The following is a 17,210-nucleotide window of genomic DNA, read 5'->3' as shown; positions in this document are numbered from 1 at the left end:
GTTTGTTTGTTTTTTGGTTGGTTTTGGGCTGTGGAATTGTTGTTGTTGTTGTTTTGTGCTAATAAAAAAAATAATAAGAGAAATCCATAGTGCTCTGAAATACTAACAAACTCACATACCTTGTATTAGCAGTTAGACTGATTAAAAATCAGAGGAGTAGAGAACTTGTATCATTGTTTTTTTTTTTGTTTTTTTTTTTTTGTTTGTTTTGTTTTTTCTGAACTACAACACCTGAATCTGCTTTTCCCACACTAAGACTTCCTTGAAACATCCATGGGAATATCTATTTTTTAATTATTATCATTAAGAAAAATATCCAATGCAACACAAATGTACATTTTATTAGTTAATATTAGTTCATTCTGATCTAATATTATGATTCACAGGATGTCTTGAGATATGGTTCAAATTTACAGAACTGAAATAGTGGCCAGGTGATGCAAGTCTTTTACTGGGTGTGCAGGGTCCTCTGTAGTGTTGTGAAAAGAGTTCACATACACATTGCAAGCTTTCTCTGGAGCTGCATGATCTGGAAACTTGTATTTAATCTTTAAGCTCCTTTCCAGTGTTTTTCTTTTGTGCTTGAATTCCAAAATAGTTTTTGTATATTTGTTAATAGTGGTGACAGCTGCAGCCATACAGCAAGCGAAGGAAGCCCATGCGAGGCTATAAACAAAAAGATTTATTAGAAATTAGCAGAACATTTTCATATCCAAGATCTTCAAGTTTATTTTAGAAAATAATGCACACAAGTGATTGTATCGGTTTATATTATGGAAAGAGGAGCATGGTCAGGGAGGAAGTCAGACATTTGGTTAATGACCATCCATATACCTGACTTACAGAATGGACCTCTCTACGCTTCTAACATTCACATTTAATATTCTTGTTTAATGAAACCCTGACTCTAATTTCTCTGTTTACTCTGTTTAGGGTTCAATATCAGTAAGAGGAACTGAGTAAAAATGGGAATACTTAAAAAAAAATAAATTGATAGGTGCAGTTACTGAGTCTAAAAATATCACAGGTGCCACTGAGAAATAATGTGTGCCAGTTATCCAGAAATATTAAAAAGATGGTACAATTTACTAAAGATGCAGGAAATGTCTGCACCACTGAGTGGGCAACACATGCTAGAGGTGTAAGATTAGCATGCAAAAGTATGGTCACAGTAGAATGAATTAGAGTTTACAGTGGAGAAACTTACCAGAGTCCTTAACATGGCAAGGTCAGGATAATCAAAATGTGTCCATTAGTGGAGAAATCAGTATAAGAAACTCTTGTTAATTTATCATTTGCCTCATAGCTGTTTGTTCCCATATCCTTGCTGTAGTTCAATGAACTCATTTATGTTTTCTTTTTAAATAACTCTTTCCTTCTTTATTTCTTTTTTCTTTTTGAGTGTTATTTTTAGCCAAGATTGGTTTCCAGGGTAATCAGACATCCAGATGTCTTGAGAGAGTTTGAGAGCAGTGGATTATGGCATGTAGATATGTAGGACCTCTAGGAACAGGAAGAAGAGGAAGCAGCTTAAGCTATATTTTCTCCTGAAGTCAGCCAAAATATACGCTGAATTACTATCTCAAATCTGAGGATAAGTGGAAGTGCTCTTGTAACAAAGAAATAGCAAGAATAGGGAAAAGCCAGCAGAAGCAGACAGAATGCTTCTTTATTCAAACAAAGCACAGATGGGACAGCAGACCTACCTATGGTTATATGTAACCTATGGCTTAAAACAACCATGTTAGAGAGGAGTTGAAGATGGCAGCAATGACACCAAGTTTTAGCCCCTGAGATTAGATGAAAGTGGCAGATCTGCAGTAGGCCTGACTCATGTAGCAGGTATTTTGGCTGAATAATTGAAGCACTGTAGCTTTAGTAGTCAAATTGATATAACTGATACTTCGTGTTTCATGCACAGCTTTTGTTAAAGATGCTGTTCCTGATCAATCTGTTAGAGCCCTTTGAAGGATCCAGTGAAATAAAGGGAACAAACTGCTTTCAAGAAAACTTTTTAAAAGGCCTCTTACCAAAGACTGAATGAAATTAAGCTCTTATGAACAGGTGTTCCTATATACCAATGCTGTGTCAAAATATACAAAACAAAGGACAGGAGTAAATTGTTTCTTTTGACAATGAAAAGAAGGTATTGGTGGGATTCTTCAATGTTTTCACCAGAACTTTTTATTTTCCATAAACAGTAAGGAAAAGAAACATCGACTAAGGAGAACCAAGGAAGGACATAAGCAAATGATGTCACTGAGAGAGGCAGAGGATAAAGTGGAGTTTGGCTGCAGTGGAAATTTAGCTTCAAGAAGTTAACTGTTTGAACTCTGCTCAGAGACCAATGGCGAAGGGGAGATCAATCAGGTCAACTGGAACAAGAGTAACTATTAAAGAAGTAACTAGTTATTCCTCTGGAAAAAAAATAAATACAGATAGAAGCTCAGCTGGATTATTTTTCCTATCACTGCACAGAGTATCCCATTTGAAGTATGTTACAGGAATTTAGAACAGAGCAACTCTTTAGAGAGAAAATGTCTCTTGATGTAAGGATGCATTGATGTGAGAAACACAAGGAGATGGAAAGACTCACCAATAACAGAAATATCTTCCAACCTCCAGGAAAGCTACCAAAGAATAGAAAGAGAAATATGAAGAGATTTATTGAAAAGACATTCAGGGCCACCAGAGACTGAGCCTACCTGTCACTACCAGTTCCTGTGTTTTAAAGGAAAAAGGTCTTCATGCCTTCTGAGCCAGGTGGAAGAAAAATCATCGCTACATCGGCTGGATGTGGAGAGGGGGAATCTGTAGCAGGTGGAAGATCCATGACAGAAGATAAACAGTTCTCATAGGCATAGCTGTTCCCCTGAGTCTGGTGGTTGAGATGAAAAGCTGCTGCCATTGGCCTGATTCCCTGTTTTCCTTGACTCTTAGGAAGGTGATGTTAAGAAGTTCCCAGTGGTAAAGCAGTAAAGTCTTTTCCTGTGCCATTGCCTGTCCATGTCCTTGTCATGGTTTTGGTGACATTGTTGGCCACAAGTGGATGCCAGGGTGATTAGAAATGGAGTGTTAGTTAAAATCACTAATGCCCATGTTTTGATATCTGTTCTCTTTCCTTGCATAAATAGTGTAAGAAACCTTCCCCTTTCCTTTCCTTTCCTTTCCTTTCCTTTCCTTTCCTTTCCTTTCCTTTCCTTTCCTTTCCTTTCCTTTCCTTTCCTTTCCTTTCCTTTCCTTTCCTTTCCTTTCCTTTCCTTTCCTTTCCTTTCCTTTCCTTTCCTTTCCTTTCCTTTCCTTTCCTTTCCTTTCCTTTCCTTTCCTTTCCTTTCCTTTCCTTTCCTTTCCTTTCCTTTCCTTTCCTTTCCTTTCCTTTCCTTTCCTTTCCTTTCCTTTCCTTTCCTTTCCTTTCCTTTCCTTTCCCCCCTCCCCTCCCCTCCCCTCCCCTCCCCTCCCCTCCCCTCCCCTCCCCTCCCCTCCCCTCCCCTCCCCTCCCCTCCCCTCCCCTCCCCTCCCCTCCCCTCCCCTCCCCTCCCCTCCCCTCCCTCCCCTCCCCTCCCTCCCCTCTCCTCTCCTCTCCTCTCCTCTCCTCTCCTCTCCTCTCCTCTCCTCTCCTCTCCTCTCCTCTCCTCTCCTCTCCTCTCCTCTCCTCTCCTCTCCTCTCCTCTCCTCTCCTCTCCTCTCCTCTCCTCTCCTCTCCTCTCCTCTCCTCTCCTCTCCTCTCCTCTCCTCTCCTCTCCTCTCCTCTCCTCTCCTCTCCTCTCCTCTCCTCTCCTCTCCTCTCCTCTCCCTCTCCTCTCCCTCTCCCTCTCCTCTCCCTCTCCCTCTCCTCTCCCTCTCCCTCTCCCTCTCCCTCTCCTCTTCCTTTTTTTTAAAACTTTTGTTTTAAAAACAAAACAGCCATTGGGAGAGTACTTATGGGAGGCTGGAGATAAAGGGTCATGCAATAATAAGGGAGGTCTAAATGTAGGTTATCAGAAGAGGGACAATATTACACATGGAAGGAGATAAGAGGATAGAAACCAAGGAAGACAACTGGAGGGAGGAAGTGAGGTACCTCTATGTATGGTTTTATTTTCTTCTTAGATTATCAAACAGGGTGACATAGCTACCATTTAGGCTGAGTAACGGAAAGAATGTGAAACTTGATAGAAAAAAGGAGCATGCAATTGGTTAGGAAAAAAAAAGACAACAGAGACACCATCTTCCTCAATGTCTTTCTGTATGCATGTACTGATGTCTTGGAAAGTTTCGTGATGGTACAAGCATTTCTTTGGGCATTCAGTGGTCCTGCATAGAGTAACTAGAAGGCAGCTGTGAAATCTTCATCTGCTAAGTATGTGCCATATAGTGAAAGGACAGGTGCTCAGGAGGGGAAAGCTGACTGTAGTGGCAGAAGTGGTAGATGTGACAATGTTGGTGATAGTTCTGACAGTTGAGCTGGTACTGATATGTAGACAATCAGCCTGAGCTGTGCTATAGTGACCCAAATGATTGGGCCTGATGGACATCTGAGTTAACCAAATACAGTTGTTCCTATTATTTTTCTCAGTTATGGCTGGGAAAATGACAGCTGTTTCCAGCTAGTGCCATAAGAACATTCAAATGTTCATTATTGATCAAATTTGAATGGATTTCCAAAGGTACAACAAAGACATCTCTACAGGAAAAATCCACTTCATAGTCCTCGTTTTTAATAAATTCACTAGACCTCCTCAGAAAATGATGCAACTATTTACAGGGTCAAAAAAATGTACTTTTACCCAAGTCTGTTCTTAAAAATTTGAATAATTTTGACTGCAATGTTCCAAATACAACAACCTGAGGCATGCACATGCTAAAGAAACATTCATCCTAAATGGATAAGGCCAGCAAAGTTCTAAGCAACTTATACAAGGCAGTCTTCCTGGGAAACAAAGGTACCAAACCTGGGTCTTATAAAAATGGGTAATCTGATGTGTGTGGAAAAGAACCTCTGCTTCACACAGAACAGTCAGAGGTCTAAAGGATGTCTAAAAGTACTGTCTAAAGGATGATAAATGCAAAATTCACATGCTTATACATTTTATGCAATAATCTAAGACTACTGAATTTGGACAAAAACAGCTAAATATTGAACCGTGTTCCCAGGACTGAAATAACATAGACCCATTCATTATAGTACAAAAATTTCTTGAATATAGGATGAAGTGACTGAAATGTAATGGAAGAACCAAATGTAAACCAACAAGTACCAAAAGGACCAGCCATAATCCCACGTGTGAGGTCTCCAGTCTTCAGGACCAAGATTTACAGTCATTTGAAATACAGTTGTATACATCATGTGAGCAACCATGCCCAGAAGACCTAAAAAATATAATGAAAGACTATTAGAAAAGGTAAACTGATGACATTCTTCTTAGTCGATTTATTGCAGTTGTCCCTTGAACTCCTAAAGAATATTTTACAAAGAACCTGTAAGACACTGAAAAATACAAACTGTATTTATGTGTCATCGATTTACCAGTACAATCACTAGTACAATCCTTTGACACCTACTTTGTATGCTTTGAGAATCTACGGGAGCAGTGGGACATGCAGTCCTTAGATTTTGAAAAACAATAAAGTTATTTGTTATCACCATCTGAAAACCTACTACTTAGTAATTCAGCCCTAAGCAGGAATCAGCCATAACAACAAAGTCTCGATCAGTTGCATTGCATAGGTCACTTTTCCCTCATTTTCCTGTCTTTCAGTGGAAAGATTTTCAAAGGCACAAGTAATGTTTGTACCTTTGTAATGCTTGTACCTGCACTTTTGCAGTACATTAAATGCAACAAGATTTATCAACATTATTGAGGTGAATGAAAAATTGAAGATCACTAAATGACTATTAAAAAACATTGAAAGGCTCAATTGTGAAAGTAGCATATTTATTAATTTAATTTTCAAAATTCCTACAAGGTCTCTTCATAAGCCTAACATTTTATTTTCCAGCAGTGAACTTCCCTATGAACTTTTTTGTTGTTGTTGTTCCTAGCTACATTTACAAATCCATAATGATTTTAAAATTATCAAACATCCCACTGTCTAACATACATGAGCTTCTCAGAGCTGACAGCCCCCCACCAAACTCACAAGACCCAATTTGTTAGGTGTTCCCAAAGTAGATCTTTTTCATGAATTCTTACAAAACAAAGCAATTGCTAGTACACAGAGGCTCTCAGTCTAGTTCATAACAAGTGAGGACTAACCATGTTCTGTCTTCAGTAGTCACTAGGAAATGTCCTTCCCTGAAACACTGGTACTCCTTGAAACAGGCAATCAAGACAGCTCTTCTATACAGTATAAAGCCAAAGGGCGTCATAGTGTGAAACACAACTTTGGTAGTTAGCTGACACCCTGATACCACATTCCTTAATAAACTGAAGAAAGATGTTAAACTGTAGATGTAGGGATTAGAGGACTGATGTCAGCTATAGAATCATTAAGGTTGGAAAAGACCTCCAAAATCATCTGGTCCAACCATAAGAATTGTTCATTTCTCACCAGAAAGATGGCATATCATAGTCATTTCTGAGTTAAAACAAATATTTCTCCTAAATCCTCCAGTCTGGTTGCCTAGAGATGTATACACTTGAGTGTGAACATGAGATCTTTCACTGGAGCTCCCTCCTTTTAGCTCTTGTATAAGAATAAAATTTCACACTATGACTTTTTTTAGGTCAACATATTCTACATCAGTTAGAACATACATTATACATTTTATACAGTCTGAGCTAAAGACTGAGGGAAATCAAACACTGGCACACAATGGTTAAATATTATAACTGTTTTCTTAAAATGTGTGTTTTCACAATAGTTAGAATTATGTAGCTACAATTTCCGGTAGCTGAATTTTAATTTGCATTTTTGTGCTAGAATAAGGAACGTGTCATTATAAGAAATCACATCTTCATTTCAGATTAGAGTGAAGGAAACCTTAAACCCTTTCCTTGATAAGGCAACTAGATTTGATTTATATTTACAACAGATTTAAACAACTAAGACATGTTTTTCAACTTTGTATTATCTCAAGAAATGTTTAAAATCAGGGAACATCTGAAATAAATAGCATCCAGTAAAATCTTGCTGTGTAACCCTCCTCCTGACCTTTTCTCAGTGCAACAAGGGATAATAAGAAAGGAAGGCAGCTATACACACGAATATATAGGAACACAACCCTTACTGATAAATTATATGGGAGGCAGTGATAGAAACCAAACCTGGTCAGTCAGATTCATTGATGAGGGCATGTGAGAATATGAACAAAATTATTCCAGTAAGAATATCTGATGGAGGAGATTGTCAACTGGGAAACTAATAGAAAAGGTAGAAACCAGAAAACAAAGTACACAGACTTGACAAAATAAATATGGAGACAATGACAAGGAACAAACCTCTCAGTCACTCTGACTGATTAGCTATCAAGAAACTATAGGTGCCACTTCAAGAAGGTCAACTGGGACTTTGCAACTGATGATCCTATAGACCAAGGGGCTCAGGACTGGGAGGGGTGTGGGATTGGTAAAGCTCTGCAGAACCATGACAGTATGTGCATGGGAAGGAGAACCAGTGAGTAGCAAAAGGGTGGGGGGTGGTGCAGACTGTAGTCAGGCTGTGTGTGAAATTGGGTCAGTCAAGTGTGCTTGTCTGGCAGAGCCCTGCATCTGATCACTGCAGTCTGTCCTACCATCTTTTCATATGAAAACTTTCTCTTATGTATCTCTCTGTATATTTACAATGTCTATCCTGTCTGTATGTGGGCTGCAAAGACTAAGTGCCAGCTACGCGGAGGTCTGTATGTATGAGTGAAATTTGGTGCCAGCTATTGGAGTCAAGCATCTATTTGATGCTTGACTCCAACAGTCAAGCAGCTATTGGAGTCAAGATGGAATCAGGCATCCCTGTCTGTGGTGCCAGCTACAGAAGTGAGTGACAGTCCTAATGTCAGTAGCTGGAGGGGCCATAGCTCTCTGGTTCTAGGGAGGGTCCTACAGACTTTGAGCCCCAGGTGCAAGCTACTGGGGTGACCAGTGTGAATGAACTGGGTGCCAGCTCCTGGAGTCAGAGCGAGGGTATGGGTGCCCCTGACCTGTGGTGCCAGCTACTGGAGCCTGTGGGGGTCCTTCACTACCAGCTACTGAAGCAAGAATGATAAATGTTCCCAAAAACAACTGTCAGCAGAGACAAATGTGACTGTAAGCATGATATGTGTGTGTATATGACTTGAAAGGATTAAGTACCAGCTTCTTGGAGGCCAGTCTGAGTTGAATTTAGTGGCAGCTACTGGATTTAGGCTGGGGTTGTGGGTGCCTGGCCTACAGAGTCAGCTACTGGGACCAGTAGGGTCCCAGTGCACCTGCTGGAGTGAATAGGGTCTTCTACTCCCCGACACTGGGGCAGGAGAGGTGTGTGTTCCCAAACCAACCACTGGGGAGAGCAGGGAGGGGGAAAGGAAAGGGGCTGACATGGGTCAGGTGAGAGCCAGGTTCTGCACTGGCAGCCAAAATGGGGCTATGCATCACAGCCTCTATGCGTGGTGCTGGCTTCTGGGGGCTGAATGCACAGACAACCTGGTATAGGGAGGTTGTCCATGTGCATTCACCAGCAGACTTCAAGCTAACCCAGTCAGCAGGACCTCAGGTTTGGGCTGAGGTGTAAGGAGAGTGGAGAGTCAATGCTGGTTCTTCCAGGGATATTGCAAAATTGGAATGTGTATGAGAGCTGCATGTTAGCTGCAAGCATCAAGCTGGACCAGCCAGTGAAGAGGGGAGCCATGATATAGGTAAGGGGGTCAGGGATCTAGACTGGCACGCTGGACAGACAGAGGGGCTGTACTTGGAGACCCATGAGTGTGTGTGTGCTTGCAAACCTAGAGAGTGCTGTGTGTGTGACTGCACAGGTCCTGTGCCAGCCCAAGATGAGGAAAGGGACTCAGCTGTCTGTGTTTATGTTTTATGTGAGTCCTCTGTGGAGGACTGCCTTGTTCAAGGCAGTGCCTTATCTGTGGCTGTGTCAGTGTTCTCTGTGTGTCTGTGTGTCCTGTGTGTCTCTGGGGCACATGCTCAGCATTGCTATTGGCTGAACCTGCAAAGGGGAAAGGCAGCTGTGTCTCTTGGTCTGAGCAGACACTATGGGTCTACGGGCACTGGACTAGGCTCTGCTGGCCAAGATGGTGGTTTCCACTGCCAGAGCGACTGGAGGAGGTCATCGCGCTCTTTACATCACTTAACAAAGCTTACTATCCTTTCTTTCAAAATAAACTTGACAATGGATCAAGAGATACAGGTGGAAATGTTTCTCTGAAAAGGTAGGCTTATTTAATCTATTATTATTACTGTTATTATTATAGTCAAGTTAAAAATCATACTGTTTTACTAAGTCTATAGCTGAGGTTCAAAATACAGAAAATCTCTGATCAATAGGAGAAAAAATATTTTAAAACTGTTTTTCAGGGAATCTACTGATAAATCACTAGTCAAGAAAGATAATGGAGACTAATTTGAGTAATTAGTAGAATTGGTGAGAAAAAAAAAAAAAAAAAAAAAAACAACACATTTTTTTACCACCTAGACACCTTTCAAGAAAATCATTCAGAAGAAAGGAGATGTTCCAGCAGGTTCTCAGAAATCATAGAGTTTGGGTACCACTCTCTGTCCTACAGGGAGCTGAGATAGAAAAATGAAAATGTGCAAATGTTAGCTAAAAAAGAGGAAAAAATGACCTGCTGTCTGTTGCAGGTGGGAGCCTAAAAGAAATTATGAAAAACTGTAGCAGTTGAGACTTTATATGTGGCATGAATAAGCATTTCCAACAGTAAAGCTTGGATTACTTTTCCCAGAAAGGTCACAGAAATTTTTTTTACTTTTATTTTTTTTTAAACTGCAACTTTCCTCAGTAACAATTGTTTAACATAGACAAAATTACAGAGTAGTTCAGGCTGGAAGACACCTTTGCAAGTCTTCAACCTCCAGAGCTCAATAGCTCAATGCATGGTCAATGCCGAGTTCAGGCCAAATTGCTCAGGTACTGATATATTAACTTCTTCACCATGAGGACAGACAAGCAGTGGAATAGGCTCCCCAAAGAGTCTGCAGGTTTTTAAGATCCAGCTGGATACAGTCCTGCTCAGCAAGCTTGTCCAATCTCAGAGCTGGCCCTGCTTTGAGCTGGAGGTTGGCCTAGGGTACCTTCTGAAGTTTCTTCCAAACTGAATTTGCCTAGATCTCAGTGATTAAATAGCACTGGATTAAGAAGTAACATGGATAAATGAAACAGTGTCTCCATAGGTATTGTTATAGTTTTTAATCCTGGACACTGTTATTAGTCTTCAGTTAGAAATCTATCAATGTTGAATTTTCTTGATGTAATAAATTGAGATATTATACTGTACCTGCAAGTATGGTGACTACTGCAGAAAAGGCGTTGATCTTTAGCCCATCAATGACACTATGATAGCAACACATTTCTACTGACATAAGAACAACTCCAGTCAGAAGCAAAATGTTATACAGTAGCTCTGCTACAATAGACAGCCATAAAACCCCTGTAAAACCAAATTAATAGCACTGATATTATAAGCAGTCATTCAGTATTTTCAACATTTATTTCTTCTTCTTTTATATTGTTTACACAAACTTAAACAAATGGTCAGAGACTGTGAGGTTGTTGTTGTAACATCTATAGGAAGACAAACATGGTCAACACCATAAATTGTTATTCCCTCTGCAGATTTGGCCATTTAGAAGAAGAGCACTTGCATGTTCCTGCCGTACACTTAAGTTTACGGTCAACACTTAAGTTTAAGGTCAGGCAGTAAATTTTTTATACACAGTGGTTACCCTAAAATTAACTTGAACAAAATTAATTTTAAAAAGGGGGAAAATTTTTAATAAATGTTCATAAACAAAAGAATTAATTTCCAGTTATCTAGTTGTTGACACCACAGCTACTGTGTCCAGACTATACCAAAACAGAAGACATTCATCTAACAAACTTCAAAGGCCACATGCACAGCCACATGGCCTGAGGGTCTAGTCATTAACTAAAATATTCCTTTTGTGTTTAGTTTCTCACCAGGTAAGCTCTTGTTTTTGGACAGAGAAGCCTTCATGTGCCCAAATGCTCTCCAGATTTCACTGAGATTCATGGTTCTGGGTATTGCTTAATTCAGTTCTCCCTGGATATCTGTTGATTACATCTTACTCAAGAAGTTAATCTTCCTTTGAAAGATTATTAGCCTGCTGTTTTATTATTAACATGATAATGTCCCATTGGCTGGAGCAGGCAGTCTTCTCGTGTCCATACAGTAGCAAGAGCTGGCCAACAACTGATTGCTGAATCTCACAGACCATCTTAAGAACAAATTGGTATGTCTTCAGACGTCTAGTTGTAGATTCAAATAGTGATCTAATATGCATTCATATGCATATATGTACTAGGTATATATATATATGCTAACAATCATAAATTTAAAATGAAAACATTGCTAAGATGTAATTTATAAGTAACTACTATGGATTATTATTGTCAAGCTATACATGGGCAAGGTCTATTTCTAAAACAAATTTTTGTCTCAGTAAAAAATAAAATAAAATAAAATAAAATAAAATAAAATAAAATAAAATAAAATAAAATAAAATAAAATAAAATAAAATAAAATAAAATAAAATAAAATAATTTTGTTCAGGAACTCCAGATGTTACATTGTCCAGCAGTGTGGGCTTCCCCAGCTATGAGAACTTGCATCTAAATATTCTTGAATAGTGAGCCATTGTTACACATGCACTGGGTAACTGTGATAACATCTGTGTACATTGCCTTGTCTAAGGATGATAAATTCAGAAAAAGTGAGACTGATGCATCCCAAGTCTTGTGTACACTGCAGTCATACACCTTTGCTGATCACAAACTCTTTTCCTTTGTGCAGGACAAGAACCTTTATTTCCACACAGTAATTCACTGCCCAGGGTTAGCTTCACAGTGTGGTTATCAGGTACCAAGGTGCTGTATTAGGTCCCTTGATCTAACTTTTGGATGCCTGTGGCCACTCTCCTGGTCACAGAGATAATTTCTTCTCTGTGCCCACCAGTGGTTTCATGTGTAAGTTGCTCTCAGGCCAGGGCCCACAATTCACCCCTCCTTTTCCTTTTAGAAGATCATGACTCTGTGGCTAAGAACCATACTATATGGTTTTTCATACTATAAACAGCTCTCATACAATAAACAGTTGTAATTATTTGTGTATAGTGACATAGATGCAATAGAGGGAGGGAGAGCTAGCTTTCAGATATCATCTTTTTTCCCCAGGGGTTGAAAACGTGATCTAGAAAGTAGTCCAGTGCCAGTATCCTGGATATGCAATTTCAACCCCATGGGGAAGAAGGAGGATTTTTTTTCAGGACCCATCACTTCCAAAATGATTGATTTAACCATTTAAATTATAAGGATTACATGGGAGGGTTGCTCTTTCAATAGTATCTGCAAGCATGCATTGTAGGAATAGGAACTGTTATTTGAAAGAACAAGGCTAACTCTATGCTTTTAGGAGGTATCTCTGGGTTGCAAAACCTTGATGAATGGAAATTCTTTCTTATAGTTCTGTGTAGGGTGCAGGAAGAGGATTCAGACTGTCATCAAGATTGGCTCAGTCCACAGTACTTCTCTCCGAAGTCCCCTCAGCACATTGCCTGGCCTTTTTCACATGCTACCTATCCTTCTGCCCTCTCCAGGCAGTATAGTGCCAACCCCAAAGTCCTAACTCTGAATTTGGAGATTTGAGGAGAGAGGTGGCAAAAACTCAGAAATCTTGATTTTCAGTTCTCATAATTAAAATATACATTTTTTAAATTTCCCATTCAAATTGAGTAGATTTGAAAGACATTGACTCAGATTTCAAGTCCTGTGGACTTTATTTTGATGTTTAAAAACTAAATAAAGGACAAAAACTGTGTGGGATTAAAACACACATTTTTTTTTTTTTTTTCAAAACAACATATGGAGTATTTATATTGGTTAATGTGATCAGGAACATTTTATTTATATTTAAAAATTGCATATTTACCTCGATCAGCAGCTGGAGCTAGACTGACAAAACTTCTACATTTCTCACCTAAAAAAAAAAAAAAAAAAAAGAATTAAAATAAAACATACTTTTAAAATAAAATTAATTATGATTATATATTCTGTATTGATCTAAAGAAACAGATTAATAGAATGCAGAAAATAAAAAATATATCACAAACATACAGATTAAGATGACCACGATAAGCTATTTCTGATGTGTGTTTGTACACACAGAGTCCCTGGTATGTGGACATTCTCCTGGAGCTCAGATCTTTATCCATTCAGACTGTTTCAAGGCAGAAACAGAGTCACACTTTTGTGGTAAAGTTAGAGAAAGGCTTATAATTTTATTTTTTTTATCCAGAAGGTTGTACCTGTGAAAGTCAGAACTGGAAAACTAATGATTTACAAAACTGCATGCCATCCTGCCTGTGAAGGAAGAACTGTTTGCCGTACAGCAACAAGACTGATGCTCACACAAATTTCTTACAAGCTTGACTGCTTTGTTTTTTTTGTGTGTGTGTTTTTTTTTTTTTTCCTATAAGCTTTGATTTTCAAACCCATGTGACCTCTTGACCCCTGTGCAGCTGCTTTGAACAAAGCTCTTGTAATTAATTTTGCTCTGCTCTGAAAATACAGGGTGGTTTGTTGTTTTTATTTTTTCAGCTGCTAACTGCACCATGTATGAAAATAAGAACTGCCGTAGCAGACAGACCAATTCCAGATGGATTCCATGATCCCAGCAATATCCACCTAAAAGATGTCTTCACTGGTAGATGTCTTGCTCTGATCTATGACATCTACCCCCTTAAAACTGCATGATGTACAAGATCTTCTGGCAGAACTGGTCCTTCAAGAAAGTCAACCATTAAAATATTTTCATTTTGTTGCACAGATAGCTGACAACTCCTCTGAAGTTTCATTCAATTTGCCACTGCTAAACTAATCAGAATGATAAGTGGAAAAATCAAGTGCTGATTTGTATTTACCATACAAACACTATTTCTAGAACCAGTTAAGCAATTCACATACACAAAGATCCAAAATTAACTTGAGGTTCTCTTTTATGACAATTTGCATTCATTCCACTGATATTTACATAGCAAGAATGAAACCCAGTCGAGTGCCTTCTTTCATGATTAGTGAGTCTCCAAATTATGTTATAGCAAGGTGAAAATAACCTTCTTGTGCTTCCCTTTATTGAAGGTGAGATCACAGTAAGAAAATGAAAATACCTGTGCTTAAGAGGAAATCCATGAAAAAACTTAGGTATCACAGAATTAATTGGTCAAATGAAAATCCATTTTTTAATATATTTTTTTTTCAAAGAAGCATATTGTGCTTTTAATGTTGCACCTGTAACATCATTCAAGACAAATATGTTCACTTTTGCCTAGAGGAGTAACAACATCAGAAAGAATAAAACACTTCCCTGTTAAAGTAATTTAACTTGCTGTTTTATCTAGAAGTGTATGACGTTTTTCATCTGTACTATAATCTGTCACTATAAAGTTCTTTACAGAAAATAATATATATTTTTTTTTTTAGGAATTGAACAGGAAGTACTCTCTAAGATCCCCCTTTCCAGAGTAGAGCAACTTTTTAAGGATACTTTTTCTTTTAAAATACATACATGATATTGCAGGAAAGAGGAAACTCACACCAAATAAATAGAAAAATCTCTGATTAATTTCTGAAGTAAATGTACATATTTCTACTTACCTTCCCCATTTATAATCTCTTCACAGGAATACCAGATCCCAGCATGAAACTTTCGGTCAACAAACTTGTCATCTCCTGTCTCCCAGATATATTGCACAGCATTACTGTTGTTGGCATCAGGGCTATTAAAGCGGATGCAGTGATCCCCTTTGTTCTGTTCTGTACAGAAAGGTTTGGCAACTTTTCTTGTCCCTTCACACCAGTAACTGCTGCTGAATGCTGTAATAGAGAAAACTAAAGAGAAAAGACTGAGAGAAAATGCTGCTGAGGCTCTCTGCTGTCTTGCTGTGCCAGGGTCTAAAACTGGCATCCTTCAGGACTGCAGTATTAATTATTCTAGAAACAACCTATTATAAAGCTATGTCTGCCTGGTGAAACACCTGCCTGTGTTTACTATCCCAATCTTTTTTCCTGTCAGCAAAGTGTACCAGCTTAGTAGTTAAGACAGAAAATAGAGATATGGGCATAAGGAGAAATCGTGGCAGAAGAGATTAAGGATATAGGACAGTGTAATTTGGCACTAATATCTTGTGAAAGAAATACAAGGAGAAGAGATAAATTATAGTTTGGCCTATGAATCATAGGAGAAAAAACACAAAGAACACAGAAGCATAGGAAGTACACCAGTATACGATCAGAAAAAAAAATATTTACAGAAACAAAATTCACATACTTACCTCGATCAGCAGGTGGAGTCAGACTTATGAAGCTTCTACATTTCTCACCTATGAAAAAAATAAAATTAACCTTGCAGTTCCAAATGCTCCTGTTACACAGAACATTGAATTAAATAGAATACAATCAAGAATCCTACTTTAAAGAAGTTCTTAAAGAGATGAAAACGGTTGCTAAGTTAGAGCATTTCACGGCATTACATCGTTTCCCAAGACCACTGGGAAGGTGAGCACACTTGTCTGAAGTTCTACCAGTTACAAATGAAAGTCATAAGTTACACATTTTAGCTAAGGACAGTATTCTGGGCACTGGCCAGTTCGCCTCCATGAACACATAATTGAAACCTTGATAATGTTAGGTGAAAGAGTGGAGAAAAGGCTGTATTGTCTTAATTTTGTCTGTCCATCTGTTTGTTCACTCTGTGAAACAGCTATTTTTTCCTTCACCTAAGAAACATTTCCCACCTTGACATGTTAGAGATGTGTCTTTTTCTGCCTATTTGATAATGCAAAGGATTTTAAACTTTTTCTTATGAAATGAGTGAAGAATTTTGTGAAACCTTGTGTGGAACAGTTGTTGCATGATGAGATATTAAAAAAACATTTGTGCTAAAAGGAACAAGGGACAGGGTCCCTGCAAAACAATGCACAACCTACAGGAACATGAACAGGTCAAATCCACCTGTCCCTGCTGTGTAAGTGTATGAATATTATTATAAAAACATGTGATGAAAAAAAAAAAAAAAAAAAAAAAAACACAGAAAGAGCAGGAGTGTAATTAGATTATCACTTTGACTGTAAGGTCAAAAACGTTCACTAAGGGAAAGTGACACCACAGGACAGAGGTGTATCTTTTAACAAAACCCATTCTAATTTTTAAGACAGGAAGCTGCTGGGGAAATAATGAGTCCATAAAACATCAGTACTTAGTCCTCCTAAAATTTGCAGGCAGAGGTATATATATGGCCTCTTATGTCATTTGTTTATTCTTCCTATCATAGGATTTCCACTTTCTTTATGATTGCGGGAGTGATGCACATAAGCAAAGGACTTTGAGGACCTCCTTAGTTGTTTTGTAGCCTCATCCAAGGCCTAAGAAAAATGGAGAGAATGTTTCCACTCCCCAGCTGTGCAGAGTTCCTATTTTCACTTATGAAAAATTAAGCTTGAGGAAGTAATCAAGATTGCTGGTCAGGTATCTTCCTTTCTTGAATATTAGCACTTAACCATTCATTAATTAGTGGCATTTCCAAAGAGAGTTTGTCTTTAGATCAACTGTAAAATTACATCTGGAGTGAAGGCAGGAGCATGTCTTAAAACAAAATTGATCCATATAATTGCTCTTTTTTATGAGCCTGGCTTACAGATTCCTTTGTATTCAATGTATCTGACAACTTGAACAACAGAAATATTGTTGCATTCTTAGTACCCATTGATATATTGATATGATTATGTGACAAATACGGAGCATTTTTTTTTCTTTTTTTTTTTTTTTTTTCCTTTGGCACAAATCCCTTTTCCTTGTACTGAAAGTCTCCTAAAATGCCATTATGTGCTACAGAAAGGTGTAGTCAAGATGAAAGATGCTGAAAGCAGAGTTTAGTATATGCCCTTTCTTGCATTAATAGATCACCTGGAAACCATATTAGCACTACAAGAGAGGAAGGCACCTGTTTACCATATTCTGGATTATGATTTTGGGGTTTAGTAGAGCACTCCAACAAA

At 38.4% G+C, this 17,210-nt stretch overlaps 1 protein-coding gene across 1 annotated transcript; it reads right to left on the bottom strand.

Annotated features, from left to right (window-relative positions):
• Positions 1-410: 410 nt before the first annotated feature.
• GSG1L2 (GSG1 like 2) lies at positions 411-15,121 on the bottom strand (the record flags this gene model as incomplete). Its single annotated transcript, XM_084298711.1, has 5 exons — positions 411-666; positions 5,238-5,349; positions 10,418-10,570; positions 13,088-13,135; positions 14,812-15,121. The coding sequence occupies 5 exons, from the start codon at positions 15,119-15,121 to the stop codon at positions 411-413; spliced, it is 879 nt and encodes a 292-aa protein (XP_084154837.1).
• Between the last annotated feature and the right edge of the window lie 2,089 nt (positions 15,122-17,210).

The sequence above is a fragment of the Netta rufina genome, assembly GCF_964035555.1.
Source record: "Netta rufina genome assembly, chromosome: 19".
NCBI lineage: Eukaryota > Metazoa > Chordata > Aves > Anseriformes > Anatidae > Netta > Netta rufina.
Note: the sequence above shows the minus strand (reverse complement) of the source record. Positions and strands in the feature narration are given on the sequence as shown.